Source organism: Pocillopora damicornis, chromosome 2 (genome assembly GCF_964200805.1).
Source record: "Pocillopora damicornis chromosome 2, jaPocDami1.2, whole genome shotgun sequence".
Lineage (NCBI taxonomy): Eukaryota > Metazoa > Cnidaria > Anthozoa > Scleractinia > Pocilloporidae > Pocillopora > Pocillopora damicornis.
Window position 1 is genome coordinate 13,244,707 of NC_142671.1, and position 23,702 is coordinate 13,268,408.

At 38.5% G+C, this 23,702-nt stretch overlaps 1 protein-coding gene across 12 annotated transcripts in view; it reads left to right on the top strand.

Moving 5' to 3' along the window:
- The window catches only part of LOC113674731 (uncharacterized), a 52,540-nt gene that overhangs the window by 11,829 nt on the left and 17,009 nt on the right, over positions 1 to 23,702 (top strand). For 6 of the 12 annotated variants that reach the window (XM_089197618.1, XM_089197623.1, XM_089197625.1 and 3 more), the window contains 26 exons: positions 3,564 to 3,770; positions 5,205 to 5,333; positions 5,654 to 5,749; positions 5,948 to 6,268; positions 6,558 to 7,433; positions 7,766 to 8,857; positions 9,413 to 9,534; positions 10,127 to 10,210; positions 11,428 to 11,529; positions 13,170 to 13,274; positions 13,999 to 14,167; positions 14,576 to 14,968; positions 15,304 to 15,467; positions 15,828 to 16,038; positions 16,576 to 16,605; positions 16,782 to 16,880; positions 17,429 to 17,637; positions 18,052 to 18,165; positions 18,822 to 19,045; positions 19,471 to 19,553; positions 19,857 to 20,080; positions 20,241 to 20,413; positions 20,908 to 21,158; positions 21,826 to 22,147; positions 22,798 to 22,970; positions 23,418 to 23,622. In XM_089197618.1, the coding sequence (XP_089053744.1) occupies positions 3,564 to 3,770; positions 5,205 to 5,333; positions 5,654 to 5,749; positions 5,948 to 6,268; positions 6,558 to 7,433; positions 7,766 to 8,857; positions 9,413 to 9,534; positions 10,127 to 10,210; positions 11,428 to 11,529; positions 13,170 to 13,274; positions 13,999 to 14,167; positions 14,576 to 14,968; positions 15,304 to 15,467; positions 15,828 to 16,038; positions 16,576 to 16,605; positions 16,782 to 16,880; positions 17,429 to 17,637; positions 18,052 to 18,165; positions 18,822 to 19,045; positions 19,471 to 19,553; positions 19,857 to 20,080; positions 20,241 to 20,413; positions 20,908 to 21,158; positions 21,826 to 22,147; positions 22,798 to 22,970; positions 23,418 to 23,622 (6,178 nt within the window). The remainder of the gene's footprint in view (positions 1 to 3,563; positions 3,771 to 5,204; positions 5,334 to 5,653; positions 5,750 to 5,947; positions 6,269 to 6,557; positions 7,434 to 7,765; positions 8,858 to 9,412; positions 9,535 to 10,126; positions 10,211 to 11,427; positions 11,530 to 13,169; positions 13,275 to 13,998; positions 14,168 to 14,575; positions 14,969 to 15,303; positions 15,468 to 15,827; positions 16,039 to 16,575; positions 16,606 to 16,781; positions 16,881 to 17,428; positions 17,638 to 18,051; positions 18,166 to 18,821; positions 19,046 to 19,470; positions 19,554 to 19,856; positions 20,081 to 20,240; positions 20,414 to 20,907; positions 21,159 to 21,825; positions 22,148 to 22,797; positions 22,971 to 23,417; positions 23,623 to 23,702) is intronic. The other 6 variants (XM_027191218.2, XM_089197619.1, XM_089197627.1 and 3 more) reach the window with 6 other exon arrangements.

Consider the following 23,702-nt stretch of genomic DNA (forward strand, 5'->3'; position numbering starts at 1 on the left):
TTCAATCATCAAAATTTTTCTTCCTTCCTCATGTGCAAACATTTTAACCATATTGACGTCGAGGACTTTCTCACCATTGAATGAAAGCGTATTAGAATTTATTACATTTACTTAAAGAATGACCATGAAATTTCTCACACAGTGACTCACGACACCGTTTATGTTCGCCTCGTATACTGTAAGCTTGGCGAAAGGAACGCTCGCATATTCAGGATTAAGTCTACATTTTCTTTAGCCACATCGGTGAATGGGAACCGGAAAATCTAAGATGAGTGATTACAGAAGAAAACAGTAGAAATTGCTGCTGTACTCGGAGATAACCGTAAAACGATGATGCGCCAAAAGTGTAAATTCCGAGAAGTTCGTTATCCTTCTTATCAACAGAAAAAGAGTAAAAACGTTTGAATGTCGAGTTTTGTTTGTTACGCAAGACCGCTTCTAACATTAGGTCTTCATTTTTCTGACAACCAACAGGCGAGCAAGAAAGCAGCCTGAGAGAGTTAAGAAGTTACTTTCCCGAGGACGAGTAACTATGGGTCAAAATGGAGTCAGCCTTAATTCTAACATGGTCGAGAATGTAACCAAGCTAAGCTAGCAATCCCGCCGTCAGCGATACAGTATACGACGGACAACATTACATGACGACATCAACTGATTCTAACTTTAAAATTAACCATACAGATCAAATTTGTGCAAAGAAAGATTACAACAAAGGGAAAATCAATTTCCTTTAATGATGATAATGTCACTTAACTGTATATTTTAATTTAACAATGTTAATTCTTCCTTTCAATAAAGGGAGTAATGTTTTCAAATACCCTTTTTCTTGAGGTGGGACATACTTAAATTGATTCGGTCAACAACGAGGTAAAAAAACTTCATGGTTTCGTCATTTTAAATGATGTGTAGGATCTAGCGTTAGAGAATGTTGTTCAACAGGAGACAGCTTTCCCATTCCCTTTTTTAGCTTTCCTAGAACAAGTGAGACATTTATTAATGCTGACTAAATTGTTATAAAGCAAGGCCTACTGACAATTCGGCCTTTTGCGAATGTTATGCTTTTGGTTTGTGAAGGAAAGGTGTCAGAATTATTTTGAGGAAGAAAAAATTAAATCTTGATTGTTTACAAGTTGTCAAAGAACAAATTCAGAGTAGACCAGTGGTCTTTGAAAATATTCTACTCTCTACGTTTACAGTCATCTACTACGGAACTGTTACATGTACCCTCTGGAATGAAAAAGAGTCCTTATTGGTGAAAAATTGAAATTCAAAAGGAAAATAAAATGGTAGGGGGTGAATGGAATAGAATGGAATAGAATGACGTAAGATGAAATAGCCTGGGAAATCCCTAAACTGTGGTTTTTCCTTGCACTAATTCGAGTTGACTGTGAACGTAGAAACCTTTTTGACCTCTTTGAGAAGCACTCTTTCTTCATTTGTAGTTTTCTTTGATTCTCAGCTCGGACAAAATCAATTTAAAGGTTAAAATCCTCCACTCAATGTTTTTGCTGCTTGTTTTTATACTAAAACGAAGCTAGGAATGTTGCATGATTCAGTTTTGGCATCTCAAGGTTGGTTTTGCACACCATGGAAAGCATGTAGATTTGTAAAAAGGCACGCATTAGTTGTAAATATCTTTCGATGTCATACAATGTAAGTGAACAAAAAAACATTGCGCGCTGTGCGGCGGATGGAATCGATTTTCCTGTACCGCGATATTTTAATTTATTTTAACTATCCAATGGGAAGACGTTTTCAGTTGCCAATATTTTGGTCTCATTTTTACTTATGTACAGACAATTGTACTCTTGTTGTTGTTCAACACCAACTCTTATAGGTATTTGGTTGAAATAAAGCGGTAGGTTTTGTGTTATGAAATGGGGAAATTTTTATTGTGTGATCTGCTAAGGACAATAACTTATTACAAAAATGATGTATTAAAGAGAAAACAACACTGAGAAGAAACAGACTGTCGAATCTTTAGTAAGCAGCACATGTATGTTCCCTTCTTTAAAACACAAATCACGTTAATCTGGGAAACCACTCATCAGTAACCACGGTAATGCACACGTCACATTCTATTACTCTTGAACGTGGCATTGCTTTAATGAGAGTACAACAGACAACCGCTTCAGAGGCGATTACACCCTAACCATGTTAATTAAGCGTTATTGGTTTTTTTTCTTAAAGAGAGTAATAGTCCATTTTTGTCTCAGTCCATCACTGCTCACACATCTCGTAATAAGCTGGTTAATATTTAGCTTTGGAGCTCTTGTTGTGAAAATTATGGCTTGATGCTTGTTTATCCTTGACACAAATGAAGGACGGTTTGACCAGATCCTCAAATTTTGATTCGAACTTACTTAGAGAGATAGTCGCCATCAATCATAACGTGGCTGTTAAGGCTTTAGAGCTTAAGGGGAAGTATGCTCCAGAATCATAATTTATATCCTTGTCATTAAAATATGTGCAGAAAAATATACAATAGTTACTGCGTTTCAGATTCCAAATTGTAACTTAGTTATTCGAAAATTTTTTTCAAATGTGCTAAAATTCGACCATGGACAGGACAGTTTGAAAAAGATTGATTAACCTGATTGAAAAACAGCCCCCGATATGGTTCCCGCAGAAAGATCATGATTTGAGTCACGAATGACCATAACTGAAAGAAGTTACCAAGAGGAGATAATGGAGGAGCGTGGGTTCGTTAAGCGACAGGTAAGCAGTCAGGTCTGGGTTGTTCAAAGGGCAGATAACGCTATGCAGCAGATATATCACTATCCAGTGGATAACTGTAACAAAAATCACCGCTATATCCACTGCATAGCGATAAAGTTATCCGCCCTTCGCACAACCGGGGCCAGGGTGCTTGGCCAAATTTAAAATGTCGGCGTTCGTGGTTGACAATTCGCACCTTCAAAGACAATTTTCGAAGCGTTAAATTATTGTTTGGAATCTTAAAACGTAGCCATTGTCAAAATTTTATGCATGCTTTTTAATGGCAGTGATTGAATAAGTTCGGTTCTGGAGTATAGTTCGCCTTCATTTGAAAAAAAATGTGAGGAATGTAAAAGTTACAAAACCAAACCAAAAATGCCTAAAGAGATCATTCGTGAATGGATGAGGAGAATCTCTCGACCTGGTTTCAACGAGCCACCTCTTACTTTCATTTTTCCTTAAGTCTGAAACATAAGCTGAACGGATATAAGTAAAGACAGCGAACTTCATCGGTAAATATAGTATTTTATTATCCTGCAAATCGTTCATTGAACCAAGGTTACTTTGAGTAACGCTTAAATATACAACTATTTCAACCTCGAGATTAGGGAAAAATTGGACGACTATGACCAAATTTGACCGATTGTCATGAAATCTGGAATGCTGTAGCAGAGGTGTCCCCTTCCTTTCCTCTTACTTATTAAACTTTTCCGAAAATAATTGTAAGGACTAATCGATTAATTTTTAACTGATATAAATAACATATAATATTATAATGGAGGTTTATTTTGATAACGCTGTTTAATGTTTGATGCACAATGCTCCTGACTTACCCTCTGGATTAGGTTTGCTTGCACGCCTCATACCACAGCAAGCCAACACTTCTTCCGCTGATTTTAAAAACCTCATCCCGCAAGGCCGTTCGGGAAATAGTCTAGGGGTGGTGGTTTCTCATCACGCACCCGTCCCAGGTTCTTTTCCATTGACTCTACGCAAGATTGTTCCAGGCATGGTTCAGAAGAAGGATGAACTGTATAAACAGGTGCAAGAAGGTTAGGGCATGCCAACGCACAGACAGAACAGCACTAGAAGAGAATTTTCACTTCTTTTTCCACAGGGCATAACCTAAACTGTGACGATGGTTTCGAACATTTTTAAAATCGCAATTACACATGTGCAGTTACACAATAGCCCAAATGTCATTCCTGACATCGAAATTTTTAAATTGATTTTTCATACCACAACAGAAGCGAAAATTCTCTCCGATTTGCTGGAAAAGACCGTGACGTTTCCACACACCGACAATACATTTAATAAAAACTTGTTTAGAAGACAAGCAATTAGAATTTCCACTTACTTATTCAGGTTCACTAACTTATTTTTGTTCATGATGTTTTAAAATAAGTCATAATCCTGTTTGAACATGACAAACTAATCTTAGTATGACGATCTAGGATACAATGACGACTTGCAATACTATGACAGCTCATGAAACCCCTAGTCAGTTATTTACCATGGACGCTCGTATCGAACTCCAGTTTTTTTCTGTAGAGAATAGATATACGGATCTCACTTTGCTACATCTCTTGCTTGCACTGATCGCGTCTTGATGTCATATTTTCCCATCAGCACTAACATTGAACTTAATCGTGTTTATTTGCCATTCTCAAATGAAACACGTCCTTGGTTACCGGTGTCAAACCACTGATTCATTCACTCTGGTCATTCACAAACTTGCACCAGTGAAGTTATACTCATTTACAGGCATCAGTTCAGGCAGTTAGTCATCTAGTCATTCAGCTTGTGGACAGTCAGTTACTTTGGCCAGTTATATATTTCGTTCGACAGTAAGACGGATAGTTTATTATTCAGTCAGTCAGTTTTTGGCGAGTAAGTCAGTCGATGAGTTATTCTGTCAATCAGTCCGTCGTTCAGTCAGCCAGTTGGCCCGGTGGGCAGTTAGTATTTTGGTTAGGAAGTGAAGAGTGAAAGTCATGTAGCCAGTGCTCCAGGTTGTCCATAAGTCATTTAGGCCCCCGGTGAGTCATTATATTTGTCATTAATTCAGTCAAGCTAACTGAAAACCTGTTAATCAGGTATTCAGCTCGTCAGTCCTTTATTTATTTGATAAACTCTTCATGCAGTCGATAGTTATTCACCAGCCATCCAGCAGGCAATTGCTCGCCTAGTTACTCAGTCAGTTGGTCTATTAGCTAATTAGATAGTCTTCCAGCCACTTATTCGTTCATGAGCAAATCAGCCTTCATAGGTAAGAAGATGGCAGCGACAAGTGGTTGAAACTCTCTCACTTAGCCATTTCCTGGTCACTTTCATTCAATTTCTTACCCACACACGCAGGTGTCAAATGTACGCCCATCCCATAAAAAAACTCGTTGCAGTAGTGTTTGACAGCAGTCCTATGGAATTAGCTTATGTAGTTCTAGTAAGTCTCACGCGTGTTACATTTTGTATCTAATGTAATCTAGAAATAAACAAGAACAGTGTTCCCTCAGCTGGTGCTGTGGACATGTTTGCTAGTCAGGTCGCCAATAATCCCGCGGTCCCGCAACCCGCACAGATGTCTCAAGGAGTGTCGCGCTCTGACCTTTTGTCAGGTAACAATTCCGCAAATAAATCAATCTTTCAATGATGTACGTAAATGACTACTTTCTTGTTGACTAAAGCAAGGCTTTGAAAAATGGACACCAAATTTATCTAAATAAAGGATGCGGTTAGCGAAAATGGTCTCTCCTATAAAAATTTGAAAACAGCATCTCCTCTAAATGAATTTGTTATCGTCTAAATTGATCTGTTTAAATATTTGACTTCAATAACCATTACGTGCTATTTTGGTAGCTTTCCTCAGGTAATTGTACTTTATACAGGAGGCTTTTGCACCCAATGACGATATTAATCGTGTGCTTCTATTTTTCAGAAGCCAACCGTCAGAATGCTCCGACTAATAAGCCACTCCCTGAACCTGCACAGGTTACCGTAACTCCTGGTGCATCCCGGTCGGATCTGTCACAAGGTAATAAAAAATCTCCTAAAAGTTTTTTTATGGTTCCATCACTCGGTTTAGAAACTTTTACTGAATCTATTACCCGGAAAGAGTCAAACGTGAGCGTATCAACTAGATTCTGATATGACAAAATATAGCCTTTTTAATTACCCTTGAATTATTCCTGGACACCTATTCTTTAAACCTTAACTGACCGTTATTTTTAAGCAGCCAACAGCTTACCAACTGACGATAACAATGAAAAATCTGTGGACAGCACTGAAAATGCAGCAACTTCCATCAACGAGGCTTTCACAGGTCCATCGATATTTAACCAAGATCAGCATTCCGCAGATCCTCTCTTTGGATCACTCAATTCAAAAATCACCACGTCTTTGGATAATTCCGATGAAACCCCAAGTGATGATCCAATGGACAAGTTCTTCAATCCAGAAGTACAAATTTCGGGAAAAATCCCCGAATCTGATAACGCAGACGATGGGATTGCTGATCCAGGGGCGTCTAGAGATCAGGTTTCCAAAACGACTGGTAAGGACATATTAAAGGTTACAATGCATCCCCCCCCCCCTACATTGCGTTTTTGTTCCAGTTAAGAAATTCTAGGCTATTACTTTAATGCAACTATCTTGTACGACTGCAAACAGACGAAGGGCTAACGCTCGAATCGTCGGCTATGAAACTCTTTACGGTGGCTAATTTACGTTATCAACTCAGTTGATAATACTAGATTACCCCGCAAAAAGCAAAGATAGGAATTATGATAAAGGGAACCTTAGCTAGAAAAGTTGCTTCTTCACTTCAATTATTTATTTTGCAGACATTTCTCCAGGCACGGAAAAGGGAACTACCAAAGGGAAGATTTCTGCTCCAAGTCCGGCAAACTTACCCCCTTTGAATCATGGAAATGGAATGGCACCCGCCTTACCTCCCCTCAATCATAACGTGGAAATAGCTTCAAGTCTACCCCCACTGAACCATGCAGAAGAACATGCTGCGAATTTACCACCCCTTTTGCACGGTGTTGAACAAGCGGGCAACCTCCCACCACTCAATCACGGAAGTGACGCTTTACAGAGTTTCAGCAGTCTACCACCATTGAATCATGGTGATAATGAGGCTGCCGTATTGCCACCTCTGATGCATGGCATAGAGCAGGCTAAACACACTCCAAGTGCTAGTTTCGAAAAACAGTCTTCACAAAATGTTGACGCTTTATCAGCCTTCACATCGCAGGTCGAAAACGCAGCACCTTCGAGTGACAATGGTAAGCTAAGTTATCAAACGTTTCCTGTAGACTTAAAAGGGGAGGGAAGAGGTTCTTTAATGCCAAAAACGTATAACGCCGATGCTGGGACCTATTCCGTTTCTCAAAAACCTTCGAACCAATTAACATCAAAAAGCAGAGAAGCAGATTTAATCAAGAATTACAACAATATAATGGAGCCTGTTGTTCAAGGGAAGGAGACTATAGATCAAGCTCCTCTTGACTTTAAGAACCGATCTGTTGGCGAACCAGTTAACATAAACGGACTGCCTTTTTCCACATGGCAAGAAAGTGCTCAGTCTAAAGGTTGGGTTCCATCTACGTACGACGATCCAAAGGAGCTTCAAAGCCTTTTACGTGCGGATCTCATGTCTCAACGTACAGCGACTTCGACTACTGCACCAAAGTTTGGAATCCCGGTATCATCAGGTATCCACGTCTTTTCTGCCCGTGATTTGCCTTCTGATTTATTGCAGTTCATCTGTAGGTTGTAGTCATTTTAATTCTTGCGATTTTAGCGTTGTCCTCTCCAGAAGTCGAGCTTGATTCATAATTCCATCTATTACCTTTCAAAACTTGGGCGAAATTTTGCTCCTCATGTAGTAACCATCAGATTCCATAAGAAAATGGGCATAAGAGTAAAAAAAATTCGGAATTTAGTAATTAAAAAACAGGTTCTGCTAAAATCGCTAATAAGGAAAAAAAGTCAATTTTTGGAATGAGAAATGAAGTTAAGCATAGAGCTTTGTCGTTGGTAATAGGAGCAAGGAGAGACCCTCTTGCAAGGTTTCTTCGAATATGGCAGACGAATGCCACACAAGATTCGGGCTCAAATGTACCGATAAACTGGCTTAATACCGCGAACACGAGGAATTTGCTACCAGGAATAAACAATGCTACAACGCTCAATATAAGAACTAAAGATGTTTCGGGAAGCAATCGGAACAAAACACAACTAAGGCAAGAAATAGAGAAAGAAAAGGCCGAAATTGTGGATTCCTTAGGAAGACTAGAGAAGGGCTTAGAGGATGCTCTCGCTCAGACCAGAGAAAACGTCCCGACACCGCAACCACCACCATACGGGTACAACTTCGGGAACCGCCAACCGTTCCAAGGAGGGGCTTTCAGACCTGGTCCTTCCAACTTTCATGTGGTCGAAAATGGACGACACTATAACCCTCTCACGGCCCAGTACGATGACTTTATGTCAAACAAACTAACTGACGGTAGAAATTCCCATAAGGATACACTTAAAAAAGCCGACATTACCCAGACTCCTACTATGGGAAGTAATCAATTGATTAATAGTAATAACGCAGGTTCGGTCACACCTCAGAGACTGTTCAAGCCCTTTGTACCAAATGTAATTCAGCGTAAAGCTAATGACGAGTTCCAGAGACAGCGCCTGTTGCCTAATCAAATAGCTAACGAGTTGAAATCAAATATAAATCTGCAAACTCAGAGCCTAAGGTTTAATCAAGTAGTAAGTAAACCGATTAATAATGAGCTTTCCAAGTATCAGAGTGTGCCTTTTAATAATCAACAAAGAAACAGTACCGAATTTGATGACGGTTACCCTTCAACTAGCCAACCTCCCTACAACAATGACTTTAACTTACCTAACCAACAATATGTTAACCCATATCTTAACTCAGGTGAAATGATACAGAGCTACGTTGGTAAACCTCCCCAGTCTCCCCCTCTAGAGCATGCATACCCTTTGAGTCATGACAATGAGGCTCTTCTCCCGCCATTGAATCATCAACAACTTCCGCCTCTCAACCACAACGACCTGGTATCAACAGAGACCTCCAGTTATACCGGAAGTGATGTTAATTCATTTTCAAGCCCAGGTAAGGAAAATATTATTTTCTTAACAAAGAACTTAGAAGAAATCGGCTAGCCTTAGTGATACTGCAGAGATAATGTTGACGTAACAGATGAACTGATTCATTATGTTCTAATGCTTAGTGTTTTGACACATCGAGTGAACATAATCGAAAGGAGAACTTGGGTTCAAGTAAAACTTAACTCGAAAATTAATTCAATGAAGCTGCATTTTGCTGCCTCCGATGGTCTGATCATTTAACACTAAGACAAAGCTAATATTAAATTAAGAAAAACAAAATCTTACAAATCCTTAACAAGCTCCTGGAAATGTAACACAGAGTACCCTACGACCAACATGTTCACATACGTACGAACGATAACCTTAATATGTTGTAAATTTAGTATTAAAACTAATCTAATTAAGTATCAAAACCTATGTACAGCAAATCATTAAAGAACCAAACCTATTAACAAGCACCTGACATGACATCAGAATTACCACCAACTAACGTGTTCACAGACATACGAATGTAATCTTAATAGGTCGTTTATTAACTTTAAAAACCTATGTAAAACAGGTCAAGGAAGGTCCAGCCCGGCACCACCCATATATCCCTTCACCATACCCCCCGAAGGAGGACAAGGAAATCATGGTTACCATGGCTACCAAGAAACCGAAAATAACCAAGATGCATTAAAGGTATAGCGCCATTTTTAAATGCGGAGTTACTTTTTAGCCTTTTAACTCCCAGAAGTGACCCAGAGGGAATTTCTCCTTACAATATCAACTAGACAAAAGATAAGAATCAAGAAAAAAAATAAATTGGAGGATTATTAGTTGATCCAATACCAAATTCCCCAAAGTAACATCATAAGAACTGTATGGCAGACAGTAAAGGGCTAAGGTAGCTTGTACTACTTTATACTTCTGCGCGTTTTGCGTCCAATTTCAGCTATTCTTAATGGTGTCGCTATTTAAAGTTTGGAAAAGATCCAGACTGCTCTGTCTAAGGTGAAAACTGGAATGACAAGGATATTTACGTTTAATTCAAAGATACATTATCTTTTTTGCACAATTTTTAGTATGATGGCTCTTAAACTACTCTCAAATGTGATATTCCAGATGAAATTGCCGTCTTTGTTACCTTTGTATCGCAAATTTGGAACGCGGATCTTTTCTAGGGCATTTTATTACAGGCGGGTTTTCTTAGGGAGATATACATAAATGAGTGGCTACATTGCCCCTTTGTTTTTAAGAACTTTAACTTGAAACTTCTTGTATTTTTATCAAGACTTCTTCCCAGGCTTCTGCTCGTGGGTCACTGCCGTCCCAGTCTCCTTATTATCCATTCAGCCAAGCAAACACTAACCCAGAGGTATGTAAAAAGAGTAGGGAAGTAATAAGGATTAAACCACGAAAAATGGGAGAAAAGAAAAGGTTATCATATTTGGTTAAATGGCTGCCTTGTACTGACCGATGGACGTTGTATTCCTTCTTGAGCTTAACTTTTCTTGTTGCCGCTTGAGTTTTTATTGTTTTTCATTCAATAGACAGTGGAGCCAAATATAACGAACGATTCCCTATGGTCGTCACGTTAGGTGTTTATCCTAACGTTCCCTAAGACAGAATTTTAAAGCGCACTCTTCACATTGACGGGTCCAAAATACCTCTTACACTAACGCAGCTTATTACATCGGGGGTTCTAGAGTAATCACTCTTTTGTTAGTTTGTTTTCCTACGAAGGGATGATACTTTTTTTCCCTAAAAGTAACGAGAAGACAAATTATATATGTATATACATGTTTCAGGTTACTCCTAAATGTCATAACATTTTTTGGGTTTTATGGGACATTTTTAACTCTGTTGAAATGATTTAGTGAGAATGCAACGCCTCTAACTTTAACATAGCGCATTAAAATAATCATCTAATTTTGAAGCAAATCTTATCCCCTATCAATACTACTACTGCAATGGTAAATAAATTTACTATTACATCATAGCATAACATTAACATCGGTTGTTTATGGTACAAGCTGACTTGCTGTAATGGTCGAATACAAACAAAATTGACCGTACTTAACTGGAGTAAACTTTCTATGTCTAGTCTATGTTTGCTGTAATTTTTAACTGTAAGATTCAAACGAGCTTAGTCTTGTATCTGAGGATTATTTCACCAACGTAGACACGTCGCTTAACACGGAATAATGTATCAAACTCATGTTTAACTTTTCGTGCTTAGAGATAAACGCCATATCTTCCTGAGCAATTGGCTTCGTGATTAATAGGAACACTTCAGCAGTTATCCAACTAACATGTACTAACAGACTAACATCAGATAACGTCAAGAGACAATTTGGCGTGCTAACATTCGTTGTTTTCCTCAAATCGCTATAAGTAATATGCTTCTTGATCAAGGAGACCGCTTTAGCTGATATTGAGCTAAAATTTACTAGACAGGCGTTGACTAACATCGGAAAGAGTGTAAGCACTCGTTATTTACTCTTGAGTAACAAACATGATCGTGGATACTAATACAATTTGAATGTTCTGAACCATCTTTTGATTGTTATCAAATGACTGCGATGTCAACAGCCAGTGGTCGGTCGTCAATGGTTTCCAGAAGGCGGAAATCCTTATCCAATACCATTACCACCTGAAGGAAGTCAAAATGATCAATTAAACACAGGGAACACTGTAAGAAACTTTGATAGACAGATATGTTAAAGTTAAGATCAAATATATGCATTACTAGGAGGTTCCTTGGATGAAAGCGCTGAATAGCTGTTGTGTTTTGGTCATTCTATTGTTTTGACATATAAGTCCTAATTCTCGTATAACAGCAATGATATTAATGACAATAATAATGATGAAGGATTTGTTTAGCGCCATATCCATTAGCTCATGGTGCTTTGTAACACTTTGCGGGGGACTTTGACCAGACTGCATCGAGCAGTTTACAATTTTTGAAGGAAATTTTTTCAGATATCCTCAATTTTAGAATCACAACATTGGAAGCTACATTCCACCCTAGTGTGTGGGTTCTTTACCGTCCTCAACTAACCAGTACAGAGAAAATGCAGGAGACGGGGCCTTACTGTTTTTCGACCTTATCCGAGAAGACTAAAATGTCTAACACAGGTGTCATAGCAACAGCAGCACAATCTCCTTATTTATTTTAAGACCCTGAGTGTTGGTCCGATCTGGGGCTTCAACTCTAACTTTCCGCACTATAGTCCGGCGCTCTACAACATGAGCTAATCAGGCGGAAATAAACGTATTCTTAAAAAACGCTCTGCGTTTAAATAAAACGAATGATTGGCCCAGTCTTCCACATGAAATTCACCTCCAGTTTCATAATTCATAAATCCAAGACCGTTGGCATCCATTTGCCAGGCATCACAAAAATTATTTTCTCCCTGAACTAGATAGAGGGTTACACTGAAAAATTTTACTGTGGTCCATTTCTCATTAGACTAAATGTAATTGAAAACCAAAGTTATTGGTTGTGAGTGAAAACTTATGACTAAAACATACAGTAGACATAACATGTTATTTAGACTGACAATAATATTATGAACATATTTTGCTATTCAAAGATGTTACGATTGTGACATGATGAACGAATCAGTCAGTTTCGTATAAATCAAAACTCACTTAAAGTATGCACGTTTAAAATCTCTAAACTTACAGACTAGTTTGAACTCAGTTCGGAGAGAACCAAATATCTATTGGCGGCGAAGAGATTTTTCAAATTTCTTCTCTCTTTTCTTAAACCTTCTGTATTATTTTTAAATTATTTCCAAGCTCGCACGTAATAAGTTTTTAGGCCTTCGATAACATTAATAAAGGAGACTGAATTAACTGGAAAAATAGACATGAAAATTAAAATTGTCAACGTATGGCATCATATTCAGAATTGCCGTAATCGTTATTAAAATAATTTTATTGATAAAAATTAAGTTTGACAAAGGTTTAAATTTTGAGTCGCGATTGAAACTAAAATGTCACGGATGTCCTGCCAACATAAATCCCTTATAACTTGGGATCTGCCTGCCACAATTCTTCTCTGCTACTCAATAGAGAACAGTGATGGTTTTTTCTTTTTTGTGGCTGCTAAATCAGAAGAATACTTCTGTTCAATAAATTTACATTGATTGCTCACCATATCTTACAACAGTTAAATATTAACGAACATTTGGCGTTCATGAAGGCAATAGCTTTTTTACCAGTGTTATGTAGCCAGGCTGATTTTCTTTAATAATCAAACCATCATTCATCCGCAGAACTTTACGTTTGCTTTGGCTCATCTGTTGTCTTGTTTCATTTTATTGCAGCAAGGAATGTTTGACAGTCAGTTGTTCAGTGAACCAAGTCAGTTCGTGTCTCCTCAGCTGTCAGCAGGATGGAAAAAAGACAATGATGGGAAAGACAATAAACCCGTAAGATGAAGAGGAAAATTATTACTTTTTGCATAGTTCAAATTTTGTGCTATAACTTTTTGTTCATTATTGAAGAGTAACTAAACAAATCTGCTCAGATTATTCATGTTGAACTCAGGAATGCCGCGAAAGTATTTGACTTTCCTGTTTATTATACTACTACTGCTACCACTACAAGTACTGGTGACAAGTGCGCTCAGTTCATCTACTGTTTCATTTCTCACGTTATTCTCGAACAGCACTTGTTCCGGGGAAGGTCGTTCCCTTAAGTTAGCAGTCTTATTTTTCTGAACTAATATTTGAATTTCCTTACAATCTGATATCCAATCATGTTAGAACCTACAACTTCTTCATTGCCATTCCATCGTCTGAACAGAGAGTGTGAGAAAAACGCTTCTGGAAAATGGAAGACAATTAAAATTGCATTTTCTGCCGTTCGCTTTCGGCTAGGAAAACTGCCTTGAACAAAAACGTTTTTCGATTTCTATTAAACGTTACTTAAGTGTGCAAAATGAATAAACGATTTTTCCTGTTTTCCGTTGCCATACAAAACACGAATTAGGCTGGGAAAATTTCTAGAACAAAAATGTTTTTCGACTTTTATCCACCGTTACTTAAGTGCGCAAAATTAATAAACGGTTTTCGCTGTTTTCCGTTACTATACAAGTCATGATTTAACTGATTATTGATTTATTGTCTTTCTTTCCATTGATTTCTATCACAGCGCAAACCGTGTGAAGGTGACGAGTTTTGTCCTTATCCATTCTACCCAGTTCCTTTGCCACCAGAAGGACAGCAGAGTGATCAAACACACCAACCAAACACAAACTCAAACGCAAACCCAAATTCAAATGGTAATATCGGAAAAAAGAATTTGATTCGACCAAAGCCAGGTAAGAAGATCACCTTTGTTGCTGATGATGAACAAAACGCCTGCTTACTGATTAAAAATCTGTTTGACAAGAGGTGTCCGTGAAACTACAGTGAGCCCCAATACAACAACCTCACATGATTTACCCCAAATTGTTTTGTGAAAATGAAAAATGCCTTCAAAAACGCAAATTAACCTGCTAACTACATTCATTAAATTGACTCTTTAGTTAACAGCTATTTCTCCAAGCTAAAAGCTTGAATAAAAAAGGACCACAGAAAAACTCTGTTTTTTCGGTCTCTCCTAACTAATTAGCGGTCTTTAATTCAGCGCAATGCCTTCGGGCACGCGAACGATGCATTCTTCAGAATTTAAATCTCAGGAAAAAGGTTAGGAGCTGTCGTGATGCACTTTACAAATTAACTTTCAGATCTTCAATGCGGCGCTGGTTGGACCGGAGCTCTCGGTGATTTTGGTTCATTTTGTTACAAAGAGATCTTCGAACGTAAATCATGGGACAACGCACATCAAACGTGCAAGGGCCTTGGCGGCGAGCTTTTCAGCGTGACCAACGCCTATGAACAACGTTTCATTGAAAACTTTACAAACATTGAATCTTGGTTAGGATACCGGGACAAATCCAGAGACGGCACATGGACTTGGAGCGATTCAAGTTTGTCTGTTTTTACGAACTGGGATAGCAGCGCTAAGGACGACCACGGCAAAGGGAGAGACTGTGTTCTGTTAAGTTCTAAAGAAGGGAAATGGAAAGATGCATCGTGCTCACAGACTCATGAGTACCTCTGCAAGAAGAAACCAGAGGGTAAGGAAACTCTAATAAGATCTTCGTCCAGCACGCGTAGTCTGGACTGCTTTGGTTGGCTATCAGTTTATCTTCCTGCACACATAGCCTGGACTGCTTTGGTTGGTTATCAGTTTAAAATTATAGCGCAATGTTCGTGAATTTCGAGGGTATTCAAAGATTGTTTGTATTTTAAAGTGTCCCACAGTACAGCTGTTTTTTAAGGTTCACTTTGGCGAGAGGAAACCTTTTCAAGTCACATTTGGTCAATGAAATTTATTGTGAAAATTGTCTTGCATGCTTGTGATGAAAAAGTAATCAAACCAACTATATCTACGGATTTTTTGTGATTTAAGATTGTGGCAAGGGCTGGAAGAAGCTAACCTTAAACTCAGTTCGTGGATGCTATAAACTATTCGAAGAACCTAAAACATGGGAAAATTCGCTGGTATCATGTATGGACGAGCAGGCGTCGTTAGCAAGTATACTTAGTGATGATGAGGAGACTATGATATCGCAGGTTTGTCACTTATACAAAAGGTGTCTATTTATTAAGGAAATATTTTATCTTTTCAGTTTCTAAATGATTTATTTCATAAGTAAAACTTGAATTTTCCTGTGTTTGCAATGCGTAAAAATATCTAGGATATATATTTTTTTGAATATAGAAGGAGATTAAGAGTGTTTGCTGGTTCATGGCCACTTATCAAGTCTCAGGAATAAATACGCCTTTTATTAATGACCCCAAAACTTTGATTTGCCACCTTTAAAACCAAATGAGGTAACTTCGGTTTATCAGCTATAGCCAAACTGCGCAGGCCCTAAAGATTTCAAAACATACATTTTGAAAGGTAAACTAACGGGAAATAAACCCTTTCAGGTGTATTCGAAATCGGACTTCTGGATTGGTTACAACGACATTGATAACGAGGGAGACTGGGTGTGGTCTGACCGAATGACGTCCTCGTACACCAACTGGGACGATAAGTCGCCCAACAATGGAGGGGTGTCATGTGCAATAGTGACCAGCACTGGAAAATGGCATGACGAGCCATGTCAGAGCCAGTTTAGTTTTATTTGTAAGAAGCCAAGTAAGTAAACTGGCTTTAATGATAAAACGAGTCGTTAAACATTCTTATTCTAATTTAAACAATTTTTAATTTCTTGATAACCTGTTGGGACACAATTGTCTCAGCTGCTGTTTAAGGTAAGTATTTTCAGTTATAGTTTATTTTAACCAGAGATCTATCATCGCCTGAGAGTGACTGACTTCTAATTTCTCCATACAATATCACCCTTGAATCAAATGTAAAGGTCATGAGAGTAAAGGAAATGATCGCTAATTTAAGAAGCTCCTGATTGTCAAACAAATTCTCCTTGTAAGTAAAATAGGAATTGTAAAGAGAAACATACGGAGAATATGAATGTTAATGTTCGAGTACAAAGGGTCGATACTTGGAAATTTCAACTGTAAGATGAACATTGCCCGCATTTTCCAAGCGAAAGTAGGCATATACAGTCAAAGTGTAAGACAGTTGCAGAAAACTAAAGGGTTTAGACAACTTTTATAGAAACATAACTTACTAGATTGTCTTTGGCTTATACGTTGGCTTTGCTTTCTCTTAAAGGTCCTAAGGGCCCACATCATCCACTTAATGGTAAGTGATGCTGGCTCTTGAACATTTCCAATTTCCATGAGTTTAAAAGATAGATTATATATTCACTCGATTCAAACCATTCTCTTTTCCAAGAGGCTGTTTCCTGTGAACACCCTTAAGACACGTTATTCTTTTTCTCACGATCTCTTTTTCTGATGTTTTTTATTTCCAAACAGACGCAACTTTAACTCAAGAGGTTGAGAAATTTGTCTCCAACAAGTCATTATTGAATCCTGACATTGACACAAGCGTTACGATATTTGGAAGCCATTCCGGTGAGAGAAGCTATTTCTTTTGTCATTTCTGACGCCAGTTTTGATAACTATAAAATCAACATCTACAGATAGGCCTCTCTTAATGAATAATGGTTAAAAGTACCTTACTTGACATAGTATGCCCGAATCGTCAAGCCGAGAATAAGAGTGGCTCAAAGAAGTGACAAGTATTAGTCCTAAGACTCTTTTCCATTCAATGGATCTGTTCGAGCGGAAAGAACTGGGTTTGTTTAGTACAAAATGAAAGGTGAAGGTCGAGATCTTCACCTCCACGTGTTTTTCATGCTTAAGTTCGAATTATTCTGTGTCATTGTCTGTATTGGTGGACCTTAGAGGGTGAGGCAATTCGCGTGAGGTCCTGGCAAAAGCGTGAATAGCGGCTGGCCGAGTCAAGAGACAAGGGGAGTGCCGACAGAACCAGTTATATCAGTTTTTATAGCTAACTCGCTCTATTTTTCGATAGAACGGTTCAACCAGCCAATTTGAATCGATAGAGGCAGCCTTGAAGCTAACTGATTTCACAAATTTCACTCCTTCTATTCTTGCAGTAACTCCTCAGTATTTGTGGACTGTACAAAAAATATCCAACAGCCGTATTCACGGATCCAACCGCATTGCCTCCCATGGTAATGTTAAATCAGTGGACGGTGGTCTTCAGCTCAACGGAGTGGATTCATGGCTGGACGCAGGGGATTTTTATGGACAGTGCTTGGGTGATCCCGATCTCTGTATCAAGGGCTTCTCCTATGCGTTACAGGTATAAACTCTAATGAGAACTAGAATATGAGATAACGAAATATTGTCCAGGTCTTTCTACATCATGGACGAAGAGGGTTTAAATCCTTTTCCTTGCTATTCTTGTACTGGAACTGTGCGATTATTCTCTCAGAATCATATATGTACTTTTAGACTATATTTCAAGAAAGCCCAAACTTCTTTTCAAAGCATATCACCGAGAGGGAGGAGTTCGCTGATCGCTCATAAGTTACGATTAAGGATAAAGAATTTAATGACTCGAAAAAACTTACAAAGTAAATTTAAAGTTTTTAAAAGACCCTTTGCCTATTCGTTATTGTTAAAGTTCTTGTTTGTCTGCTAAAATGAAGTCTTCGATCACCTCCCTTTTAATTTCTGACGTGATGATTGATTTCCATGGATTCATTTTTCACAGCTCAATTTCGACGACGACGCTTTGTCTTACAACGACAAACGATATGTTTTAGACTCCAGCGGCAACTCGCGCGGCGTTTCAATCTACATTCATAATGGCTCTTTATACTATAAGGTGAGATTACTTCAATTAGTCCTTAACACCCTAACATCAGTAGGCATATTCTCCCTACTGTTCTTTATACATTTCTTAAGTTGTTGAGGAGGAAAATTTGTTTAACAATCAAGAACTTCTTTAGTTGGTGGTCATTTCTTTTATTCTAATGAACTAAATGTTTGATTCAGGGATGAGAGTGTATGGAGAAATTAGATGCTGGGCACTTTTAGGGGTTAAAGGGTTAAAATTAAACCCTGGCCTTTTTTCCTGGTAGGGAAGTAGCCTAGGTTTTATTAATTTTCCACTCAGCGAAAAAACAATGCCAACAGCAAATTCGATGCATTTATCATCTTCGTATTAAGTTATCAAAATTAACCCAGAGATATTATGAGATTTCAAGCGAGACGGTTGCAGATACTGCAGTAAGTCGTTTGGGCTCCATATGAGGAAACGATCGTATCATGTATTTCGATCGCTCAGGATGTCGAAAAGTCGGTAATTGGCTCTGTCCAAAGTTTTTTCCATAACTACCCTAACCGAGACTATCACAACACATCATTGAAGTGATTATATCTATGTTCACCTCTGGTATCTTTTGTGCGATTTACAAGGCTACTTTCCTTACTACTTTTGGATGGTTTGTCCTCTTAAAAACAAACTGATCTTTTTTGCAGGTTGTAACGTCAACCAAAGAATGGCAGCTGTCAATGGAGCTTGTGACCAATGAGTGGCAGGATATAGTGTTGACTTGGAAGAAAGAAGAAGGGCTGATGCTTTATGTTAACGGAGCGTTCAGAGACTCGCTGAAGGACGGAACAGAAACCAGCCTAATACCAAATAAACAGGCTCGACTTACTATTGGTAGAAAGAGTGGAAACCCACCCTTCAAGTACACCAGGTAATTCAATTTGTTTTATGAAATGACCAAAGATGGCTGCATGGTCCACCGATAACGAGCCGTTGCTCCTATCATACGAATAATGTAACTTATGGCATCAACGAGGAATCCCTAGCAATGAGACATCTGAGCAGGAGCCAAACAAGGGATTCTTTGGTGCAAGCTGCACAAAATTCGATAATATTATCAATCAAAAGGGAAAAAACATATCAACTATAGCCATTAATAAAATAACCCATCGCTCTGATAAGCTCGCCAGAATTGAAAACTAAGGGTGTGTGAGATAAGGCGCTTGAGACGCTATGCCAATTGTTCAATTGCTGTTAGTTAACTCTCCGCGCTTTATCATTTCAGCTTTATACTCAGACAAAAATCTTTATCGTACATAACCGCAGTTGCTTAGAATGACTTTGTTTCTTCATTAGGATGTACATAAGCTCACTGTACGCCTTTACGCGTTTCCTTGCTCCTGAGGATGTTCCTTATGTATTTACATTTGATAATACAGGTAAGTGCTGCAATTTAAAAATTGCTATTAAGTAGTTTACGACAATGTTGTTGAACGATGCTACCTACATATTGGCACTCAGCAACTTTTTTAAATATCGAGCGGAAAAATAAGTTACAAAAAAATCAGTTTTCTCAGGAATTGGTCATGCTCATTAATCTAGTGTCTGTATATGCCAGCGAGAGAATATCAACTGTTGATATTCTCTTGATGCTAGTCGTACAAAGTTTGTACCAGTCTGGAAACGAATGAGAACAACTGGCCAGTTTTGTGTAAGTTACTTCTTTATTGTCATTTCTACAGTTGTTCCACGGTACATGTGGCTGCTGCCAAAGCTTCAAGACAAAAAGATAACCGGCAGCCCAGACATCGAGGTGCATGGACCAGTCAGAGCCGTGGATGGAGGAGTGCATCTTGATGGGAAGGAATCCTTCCTTAAAGTTGGAACCTTCGATGGTAAATGTCTCCATGATCCTTCCAAGTGTCCCAATGGACTCAGCTTGAGCTGCAAGCTTAAATTTAACCGGGTAAGAATTAATGCAGTAAAACAAATCGATATTGTCATTCGAAATTCATAACCTATGGCAGGGCAAGTGTAATCTTTCTCCGCTTAAGATTTGGCTTTTACAATTAATATTTTTCTATCCCTTATTTATATTTCTTTAAACTGGCTTCACTTCCTTGCAGATCGTTCGCACGTACAAAGAACCTCATTACATTCTGGATTCTGGCGGTCACCAAAAAGGTACCAAAGGCCTGTCTGCATACCTCCTCAACAACAACTTGTACTTTAGTGTTGCCATGAGCACGGACGAAGACACTCTGACTTGGACAGTTAGAACGTCTATCTTCACTGTGAGGTAGGTTTACCTAGGTATATCTCTGTGAGAACCGTGATTAGGTCGCATACATTTAATATGAACTAAAAATCCTTCAGTGTATCTTCTGGTTTACAGATTAGCTACCACACAGTAACACCTATCCATACTGTAATGTAAAGATATTATAATCATTTTTAGTACAATCTACATGATGTTTATAAATCACCTTATAAACTTGAAGGAGCCCTCCAACTCGACCATAACACGTTTATTTTCCGCCTTTTTGTCATTAGTTTGCTTTTCAAAAGTATCACACCCCGTGCTTCTTGGGAGAGTATGTTAAAAAAAATATATTACAACTCACAAATGTGATGGCGTTCTTTTCTTAAGTATTGGTTTTCTGAAGAGGGCAGGGGGGGATGCCGAGAAACCAGAGAAAATCCGCCTGAGAAGCAATTGGAAACTTAACCCATAAGTAACATAACTTAGAATTTAAAGTATAACTTGAGATAATGCATTTCATTTGTCTGCAGATGGCAGCGAGTAGTATTGAGTTGGAGTCTGTCTGACGGCTTGTGGCTTTACACTGACAGTCAGTTCCGAGGCTGGACTAAGACTCCTAAGAGTGTGCCCCGTGACGTGGTGTCCGAGAGTGCCGACTTTATTGTCGGTCGTAAAAATGTCGGACCCGAGTATACCCCTGCAGAATTTTCAATCGGCTCCCTTGCTATCTTCCCAAGATTTCTTGAGAAGAAAGACGTGGAAAAAATATACGGTGGAAAGAGTGAGTATCGTTGTCCAAAATCCTAAAAATAGTTTATTTTGAATCATGACTTCCCAAACAATCGTTGAGTCTTTCCCTGGACACTGAAATAGGTGACACCGCATGATTTTAAGCCGGAATTATCCGTTTTCCTTTTAAACCCTGTTCCTTTTCGAGTGAATACCTTCCGTCAATTGGTTCAGTTTGAAGTTATAAGTTCAGTTTCAAGTTATTGGTTCAGTTTGAAGCAAGACTCATGTGAAAAGGTCTACTTTCAATGCAAACATGCGAAACTCTTGGTGTACATAAGGCATATTTGGTTTCAGTTTAAGTTGTTTTGAGCTCAAAGGTTACTCAGCTTTCTGTTGACTTCAAATGATCTACTATGGAATATATACATTAGAAAAACGCTTAGGCCCACCATTATATGCCATTAGTTATACTGTTTACATTAATAGCACAGTTAGCTCAAATATCAAGAAAAAAAACTACAGTACACACCTACTTCGACCGGCGGAGATCGCATATATCCATGGTTATAAGTTCTACTTCTCCTGCCCTTACAATCTCCAATGTTATTTTCATCTCCCGCAGATCTTTTAATTTTTCTTTGGTTCTTCGCCGATTTCAGTAATTAAAAGAGAGAGAGAAAGTTCGTGCCATTATCATTTCTTATTTGTTTACACAGAAATGCCATATCCTGGCCTTATCCGCGAGGTGTGGAAAGAACTGCCTGGAAAATCCATCAGCAAGCTGAAAGACGATCCCTACTATCCTAACGACCCCTCACTTATTGAGATCATCGAAAACTTTGACTCTCCATTTGACATTGACAAAGACTATGGTAGCAGGGTGAAAGGATACTTCGTGGCACCTGAGACTGGGAACTACACTTTCTACATGTCTGGGTCACAGAGCGGCGAACTGTGGATGAGCAGCACAGAAAGTCAACAAAACTTGACAAAAATGGTTTCGCTGGATCAGGCAACTGGTCACAACCAGTGGAACAAGTACGTGTTTTCCCTATACTCAATCAAAAGAACTTTAGCCTTAATTGAGAAAAAATGTGGAATATTAGCGCACTGAAGCAACTTTGACCTTACGGTTTTGAATGAGTGAAATGTAGAGAAAGCGACTCTGGAAAGAAGATGGTCATCTGATATTCCACTTATTAGATATACAAGGGTAGAACGAAAATGCAGTTGCGCTAATTTGTCATCTAACGACGGATAACATATCAATATAAGCGAGTTTTATCTTCGAGTGATGATAAACTGTTATCCACAGGCGGGAATGAAATGTTTTGTTTATAAAATTGAATAATATAGATATTATAACATATTTAAATCAAAGACAATTGTAAACTTCACTTTAGCAGCACCGAATGTAGAAATCATCCTCACGTTAAACTTACAAGTTTTTATTATGAAAATGTCCTCCGCTCAACTTAAAGTGGAATATGACATTATTGTTTTTTTTTTATCACGTGTGAAGATGTCATGTTTTCGAAACAGGAGAAACACTGGTATTTCGTCGATATCTATACAATAGATTGTCTTACTTGCCGAGATGTCTCTAACAGACTGAAACAAAATACGTAAACTTAATTAACCTGTTCCATCGATTCACCCTTCTTCTGGAATCACTTGTTTTATTTTAGATATGCTGGTCAAAGCTCGAAGTCTGTGACTCTAGAGGCTGGAAAATATTACTACATTGTTGGACTACAGAAAGGCACAGAGTCAACTGACTCACTCTCCGCCGGAGTACGTTTGCCCAGTGGTCGATTCATGAGACCTATTACCAAAGAAATACTTCAATGGAGAATGCCAGGTAAGCAAAACAAAAAATACATCAACTAACAAAAAAACTATAACTATTCATTTTAGGAAGACCTCAGGAAAGACCAAAAGGTGGAGGTTTTACGATGACGAGTTTTCTGGCCAAGATGACAATTTTTGTTTTTACCGGTTTTATTGCCGCTGTAGACGCTCCAATCACAATGTTGCAAAATAGGAAAACCGTAAAGAACTGTATATGATATTCTTAAATTATTTGAGATTAGTTTGCAACCTTTGGAGAAACACATTAACACTGATTATTTTGCAAATTCAACCCAAAAAGGACAGAACGACTTGTGTCCTAATTCGGTAAAGATTACATATTCTGATTGGCTGTAGTGGATATCGCGTCTAACGCAACCATTTTTTATGCCTAATTTTTATCAAACATACGCGCGTTAAGTGAACTACCTGTGTAGCTACTTTACTTTATTTTCAGGTGATCCGTTCGCCGGTGTTATTCGTGAGGTGTGGCAAGATATCCCAGGCTATAGAATAATGGACCTCACTTCCAATCCGAACTTTCCAAACAATCCCTCCAGTATTGAGGTGCTGGACAAGTTTGACGCACCACACAACGTCGATGATAATTACGGTTCAAGGATACGCGGTTTCTTCAAAGCACCAGAAAACGGCTTGTATCGGTAAATAATAATTGGGTTGCCATTCTTAGGTGTTTAGCTCAGGAAATTTTTTAAGGCTTCAGACTTAAAGCAGGTTAACC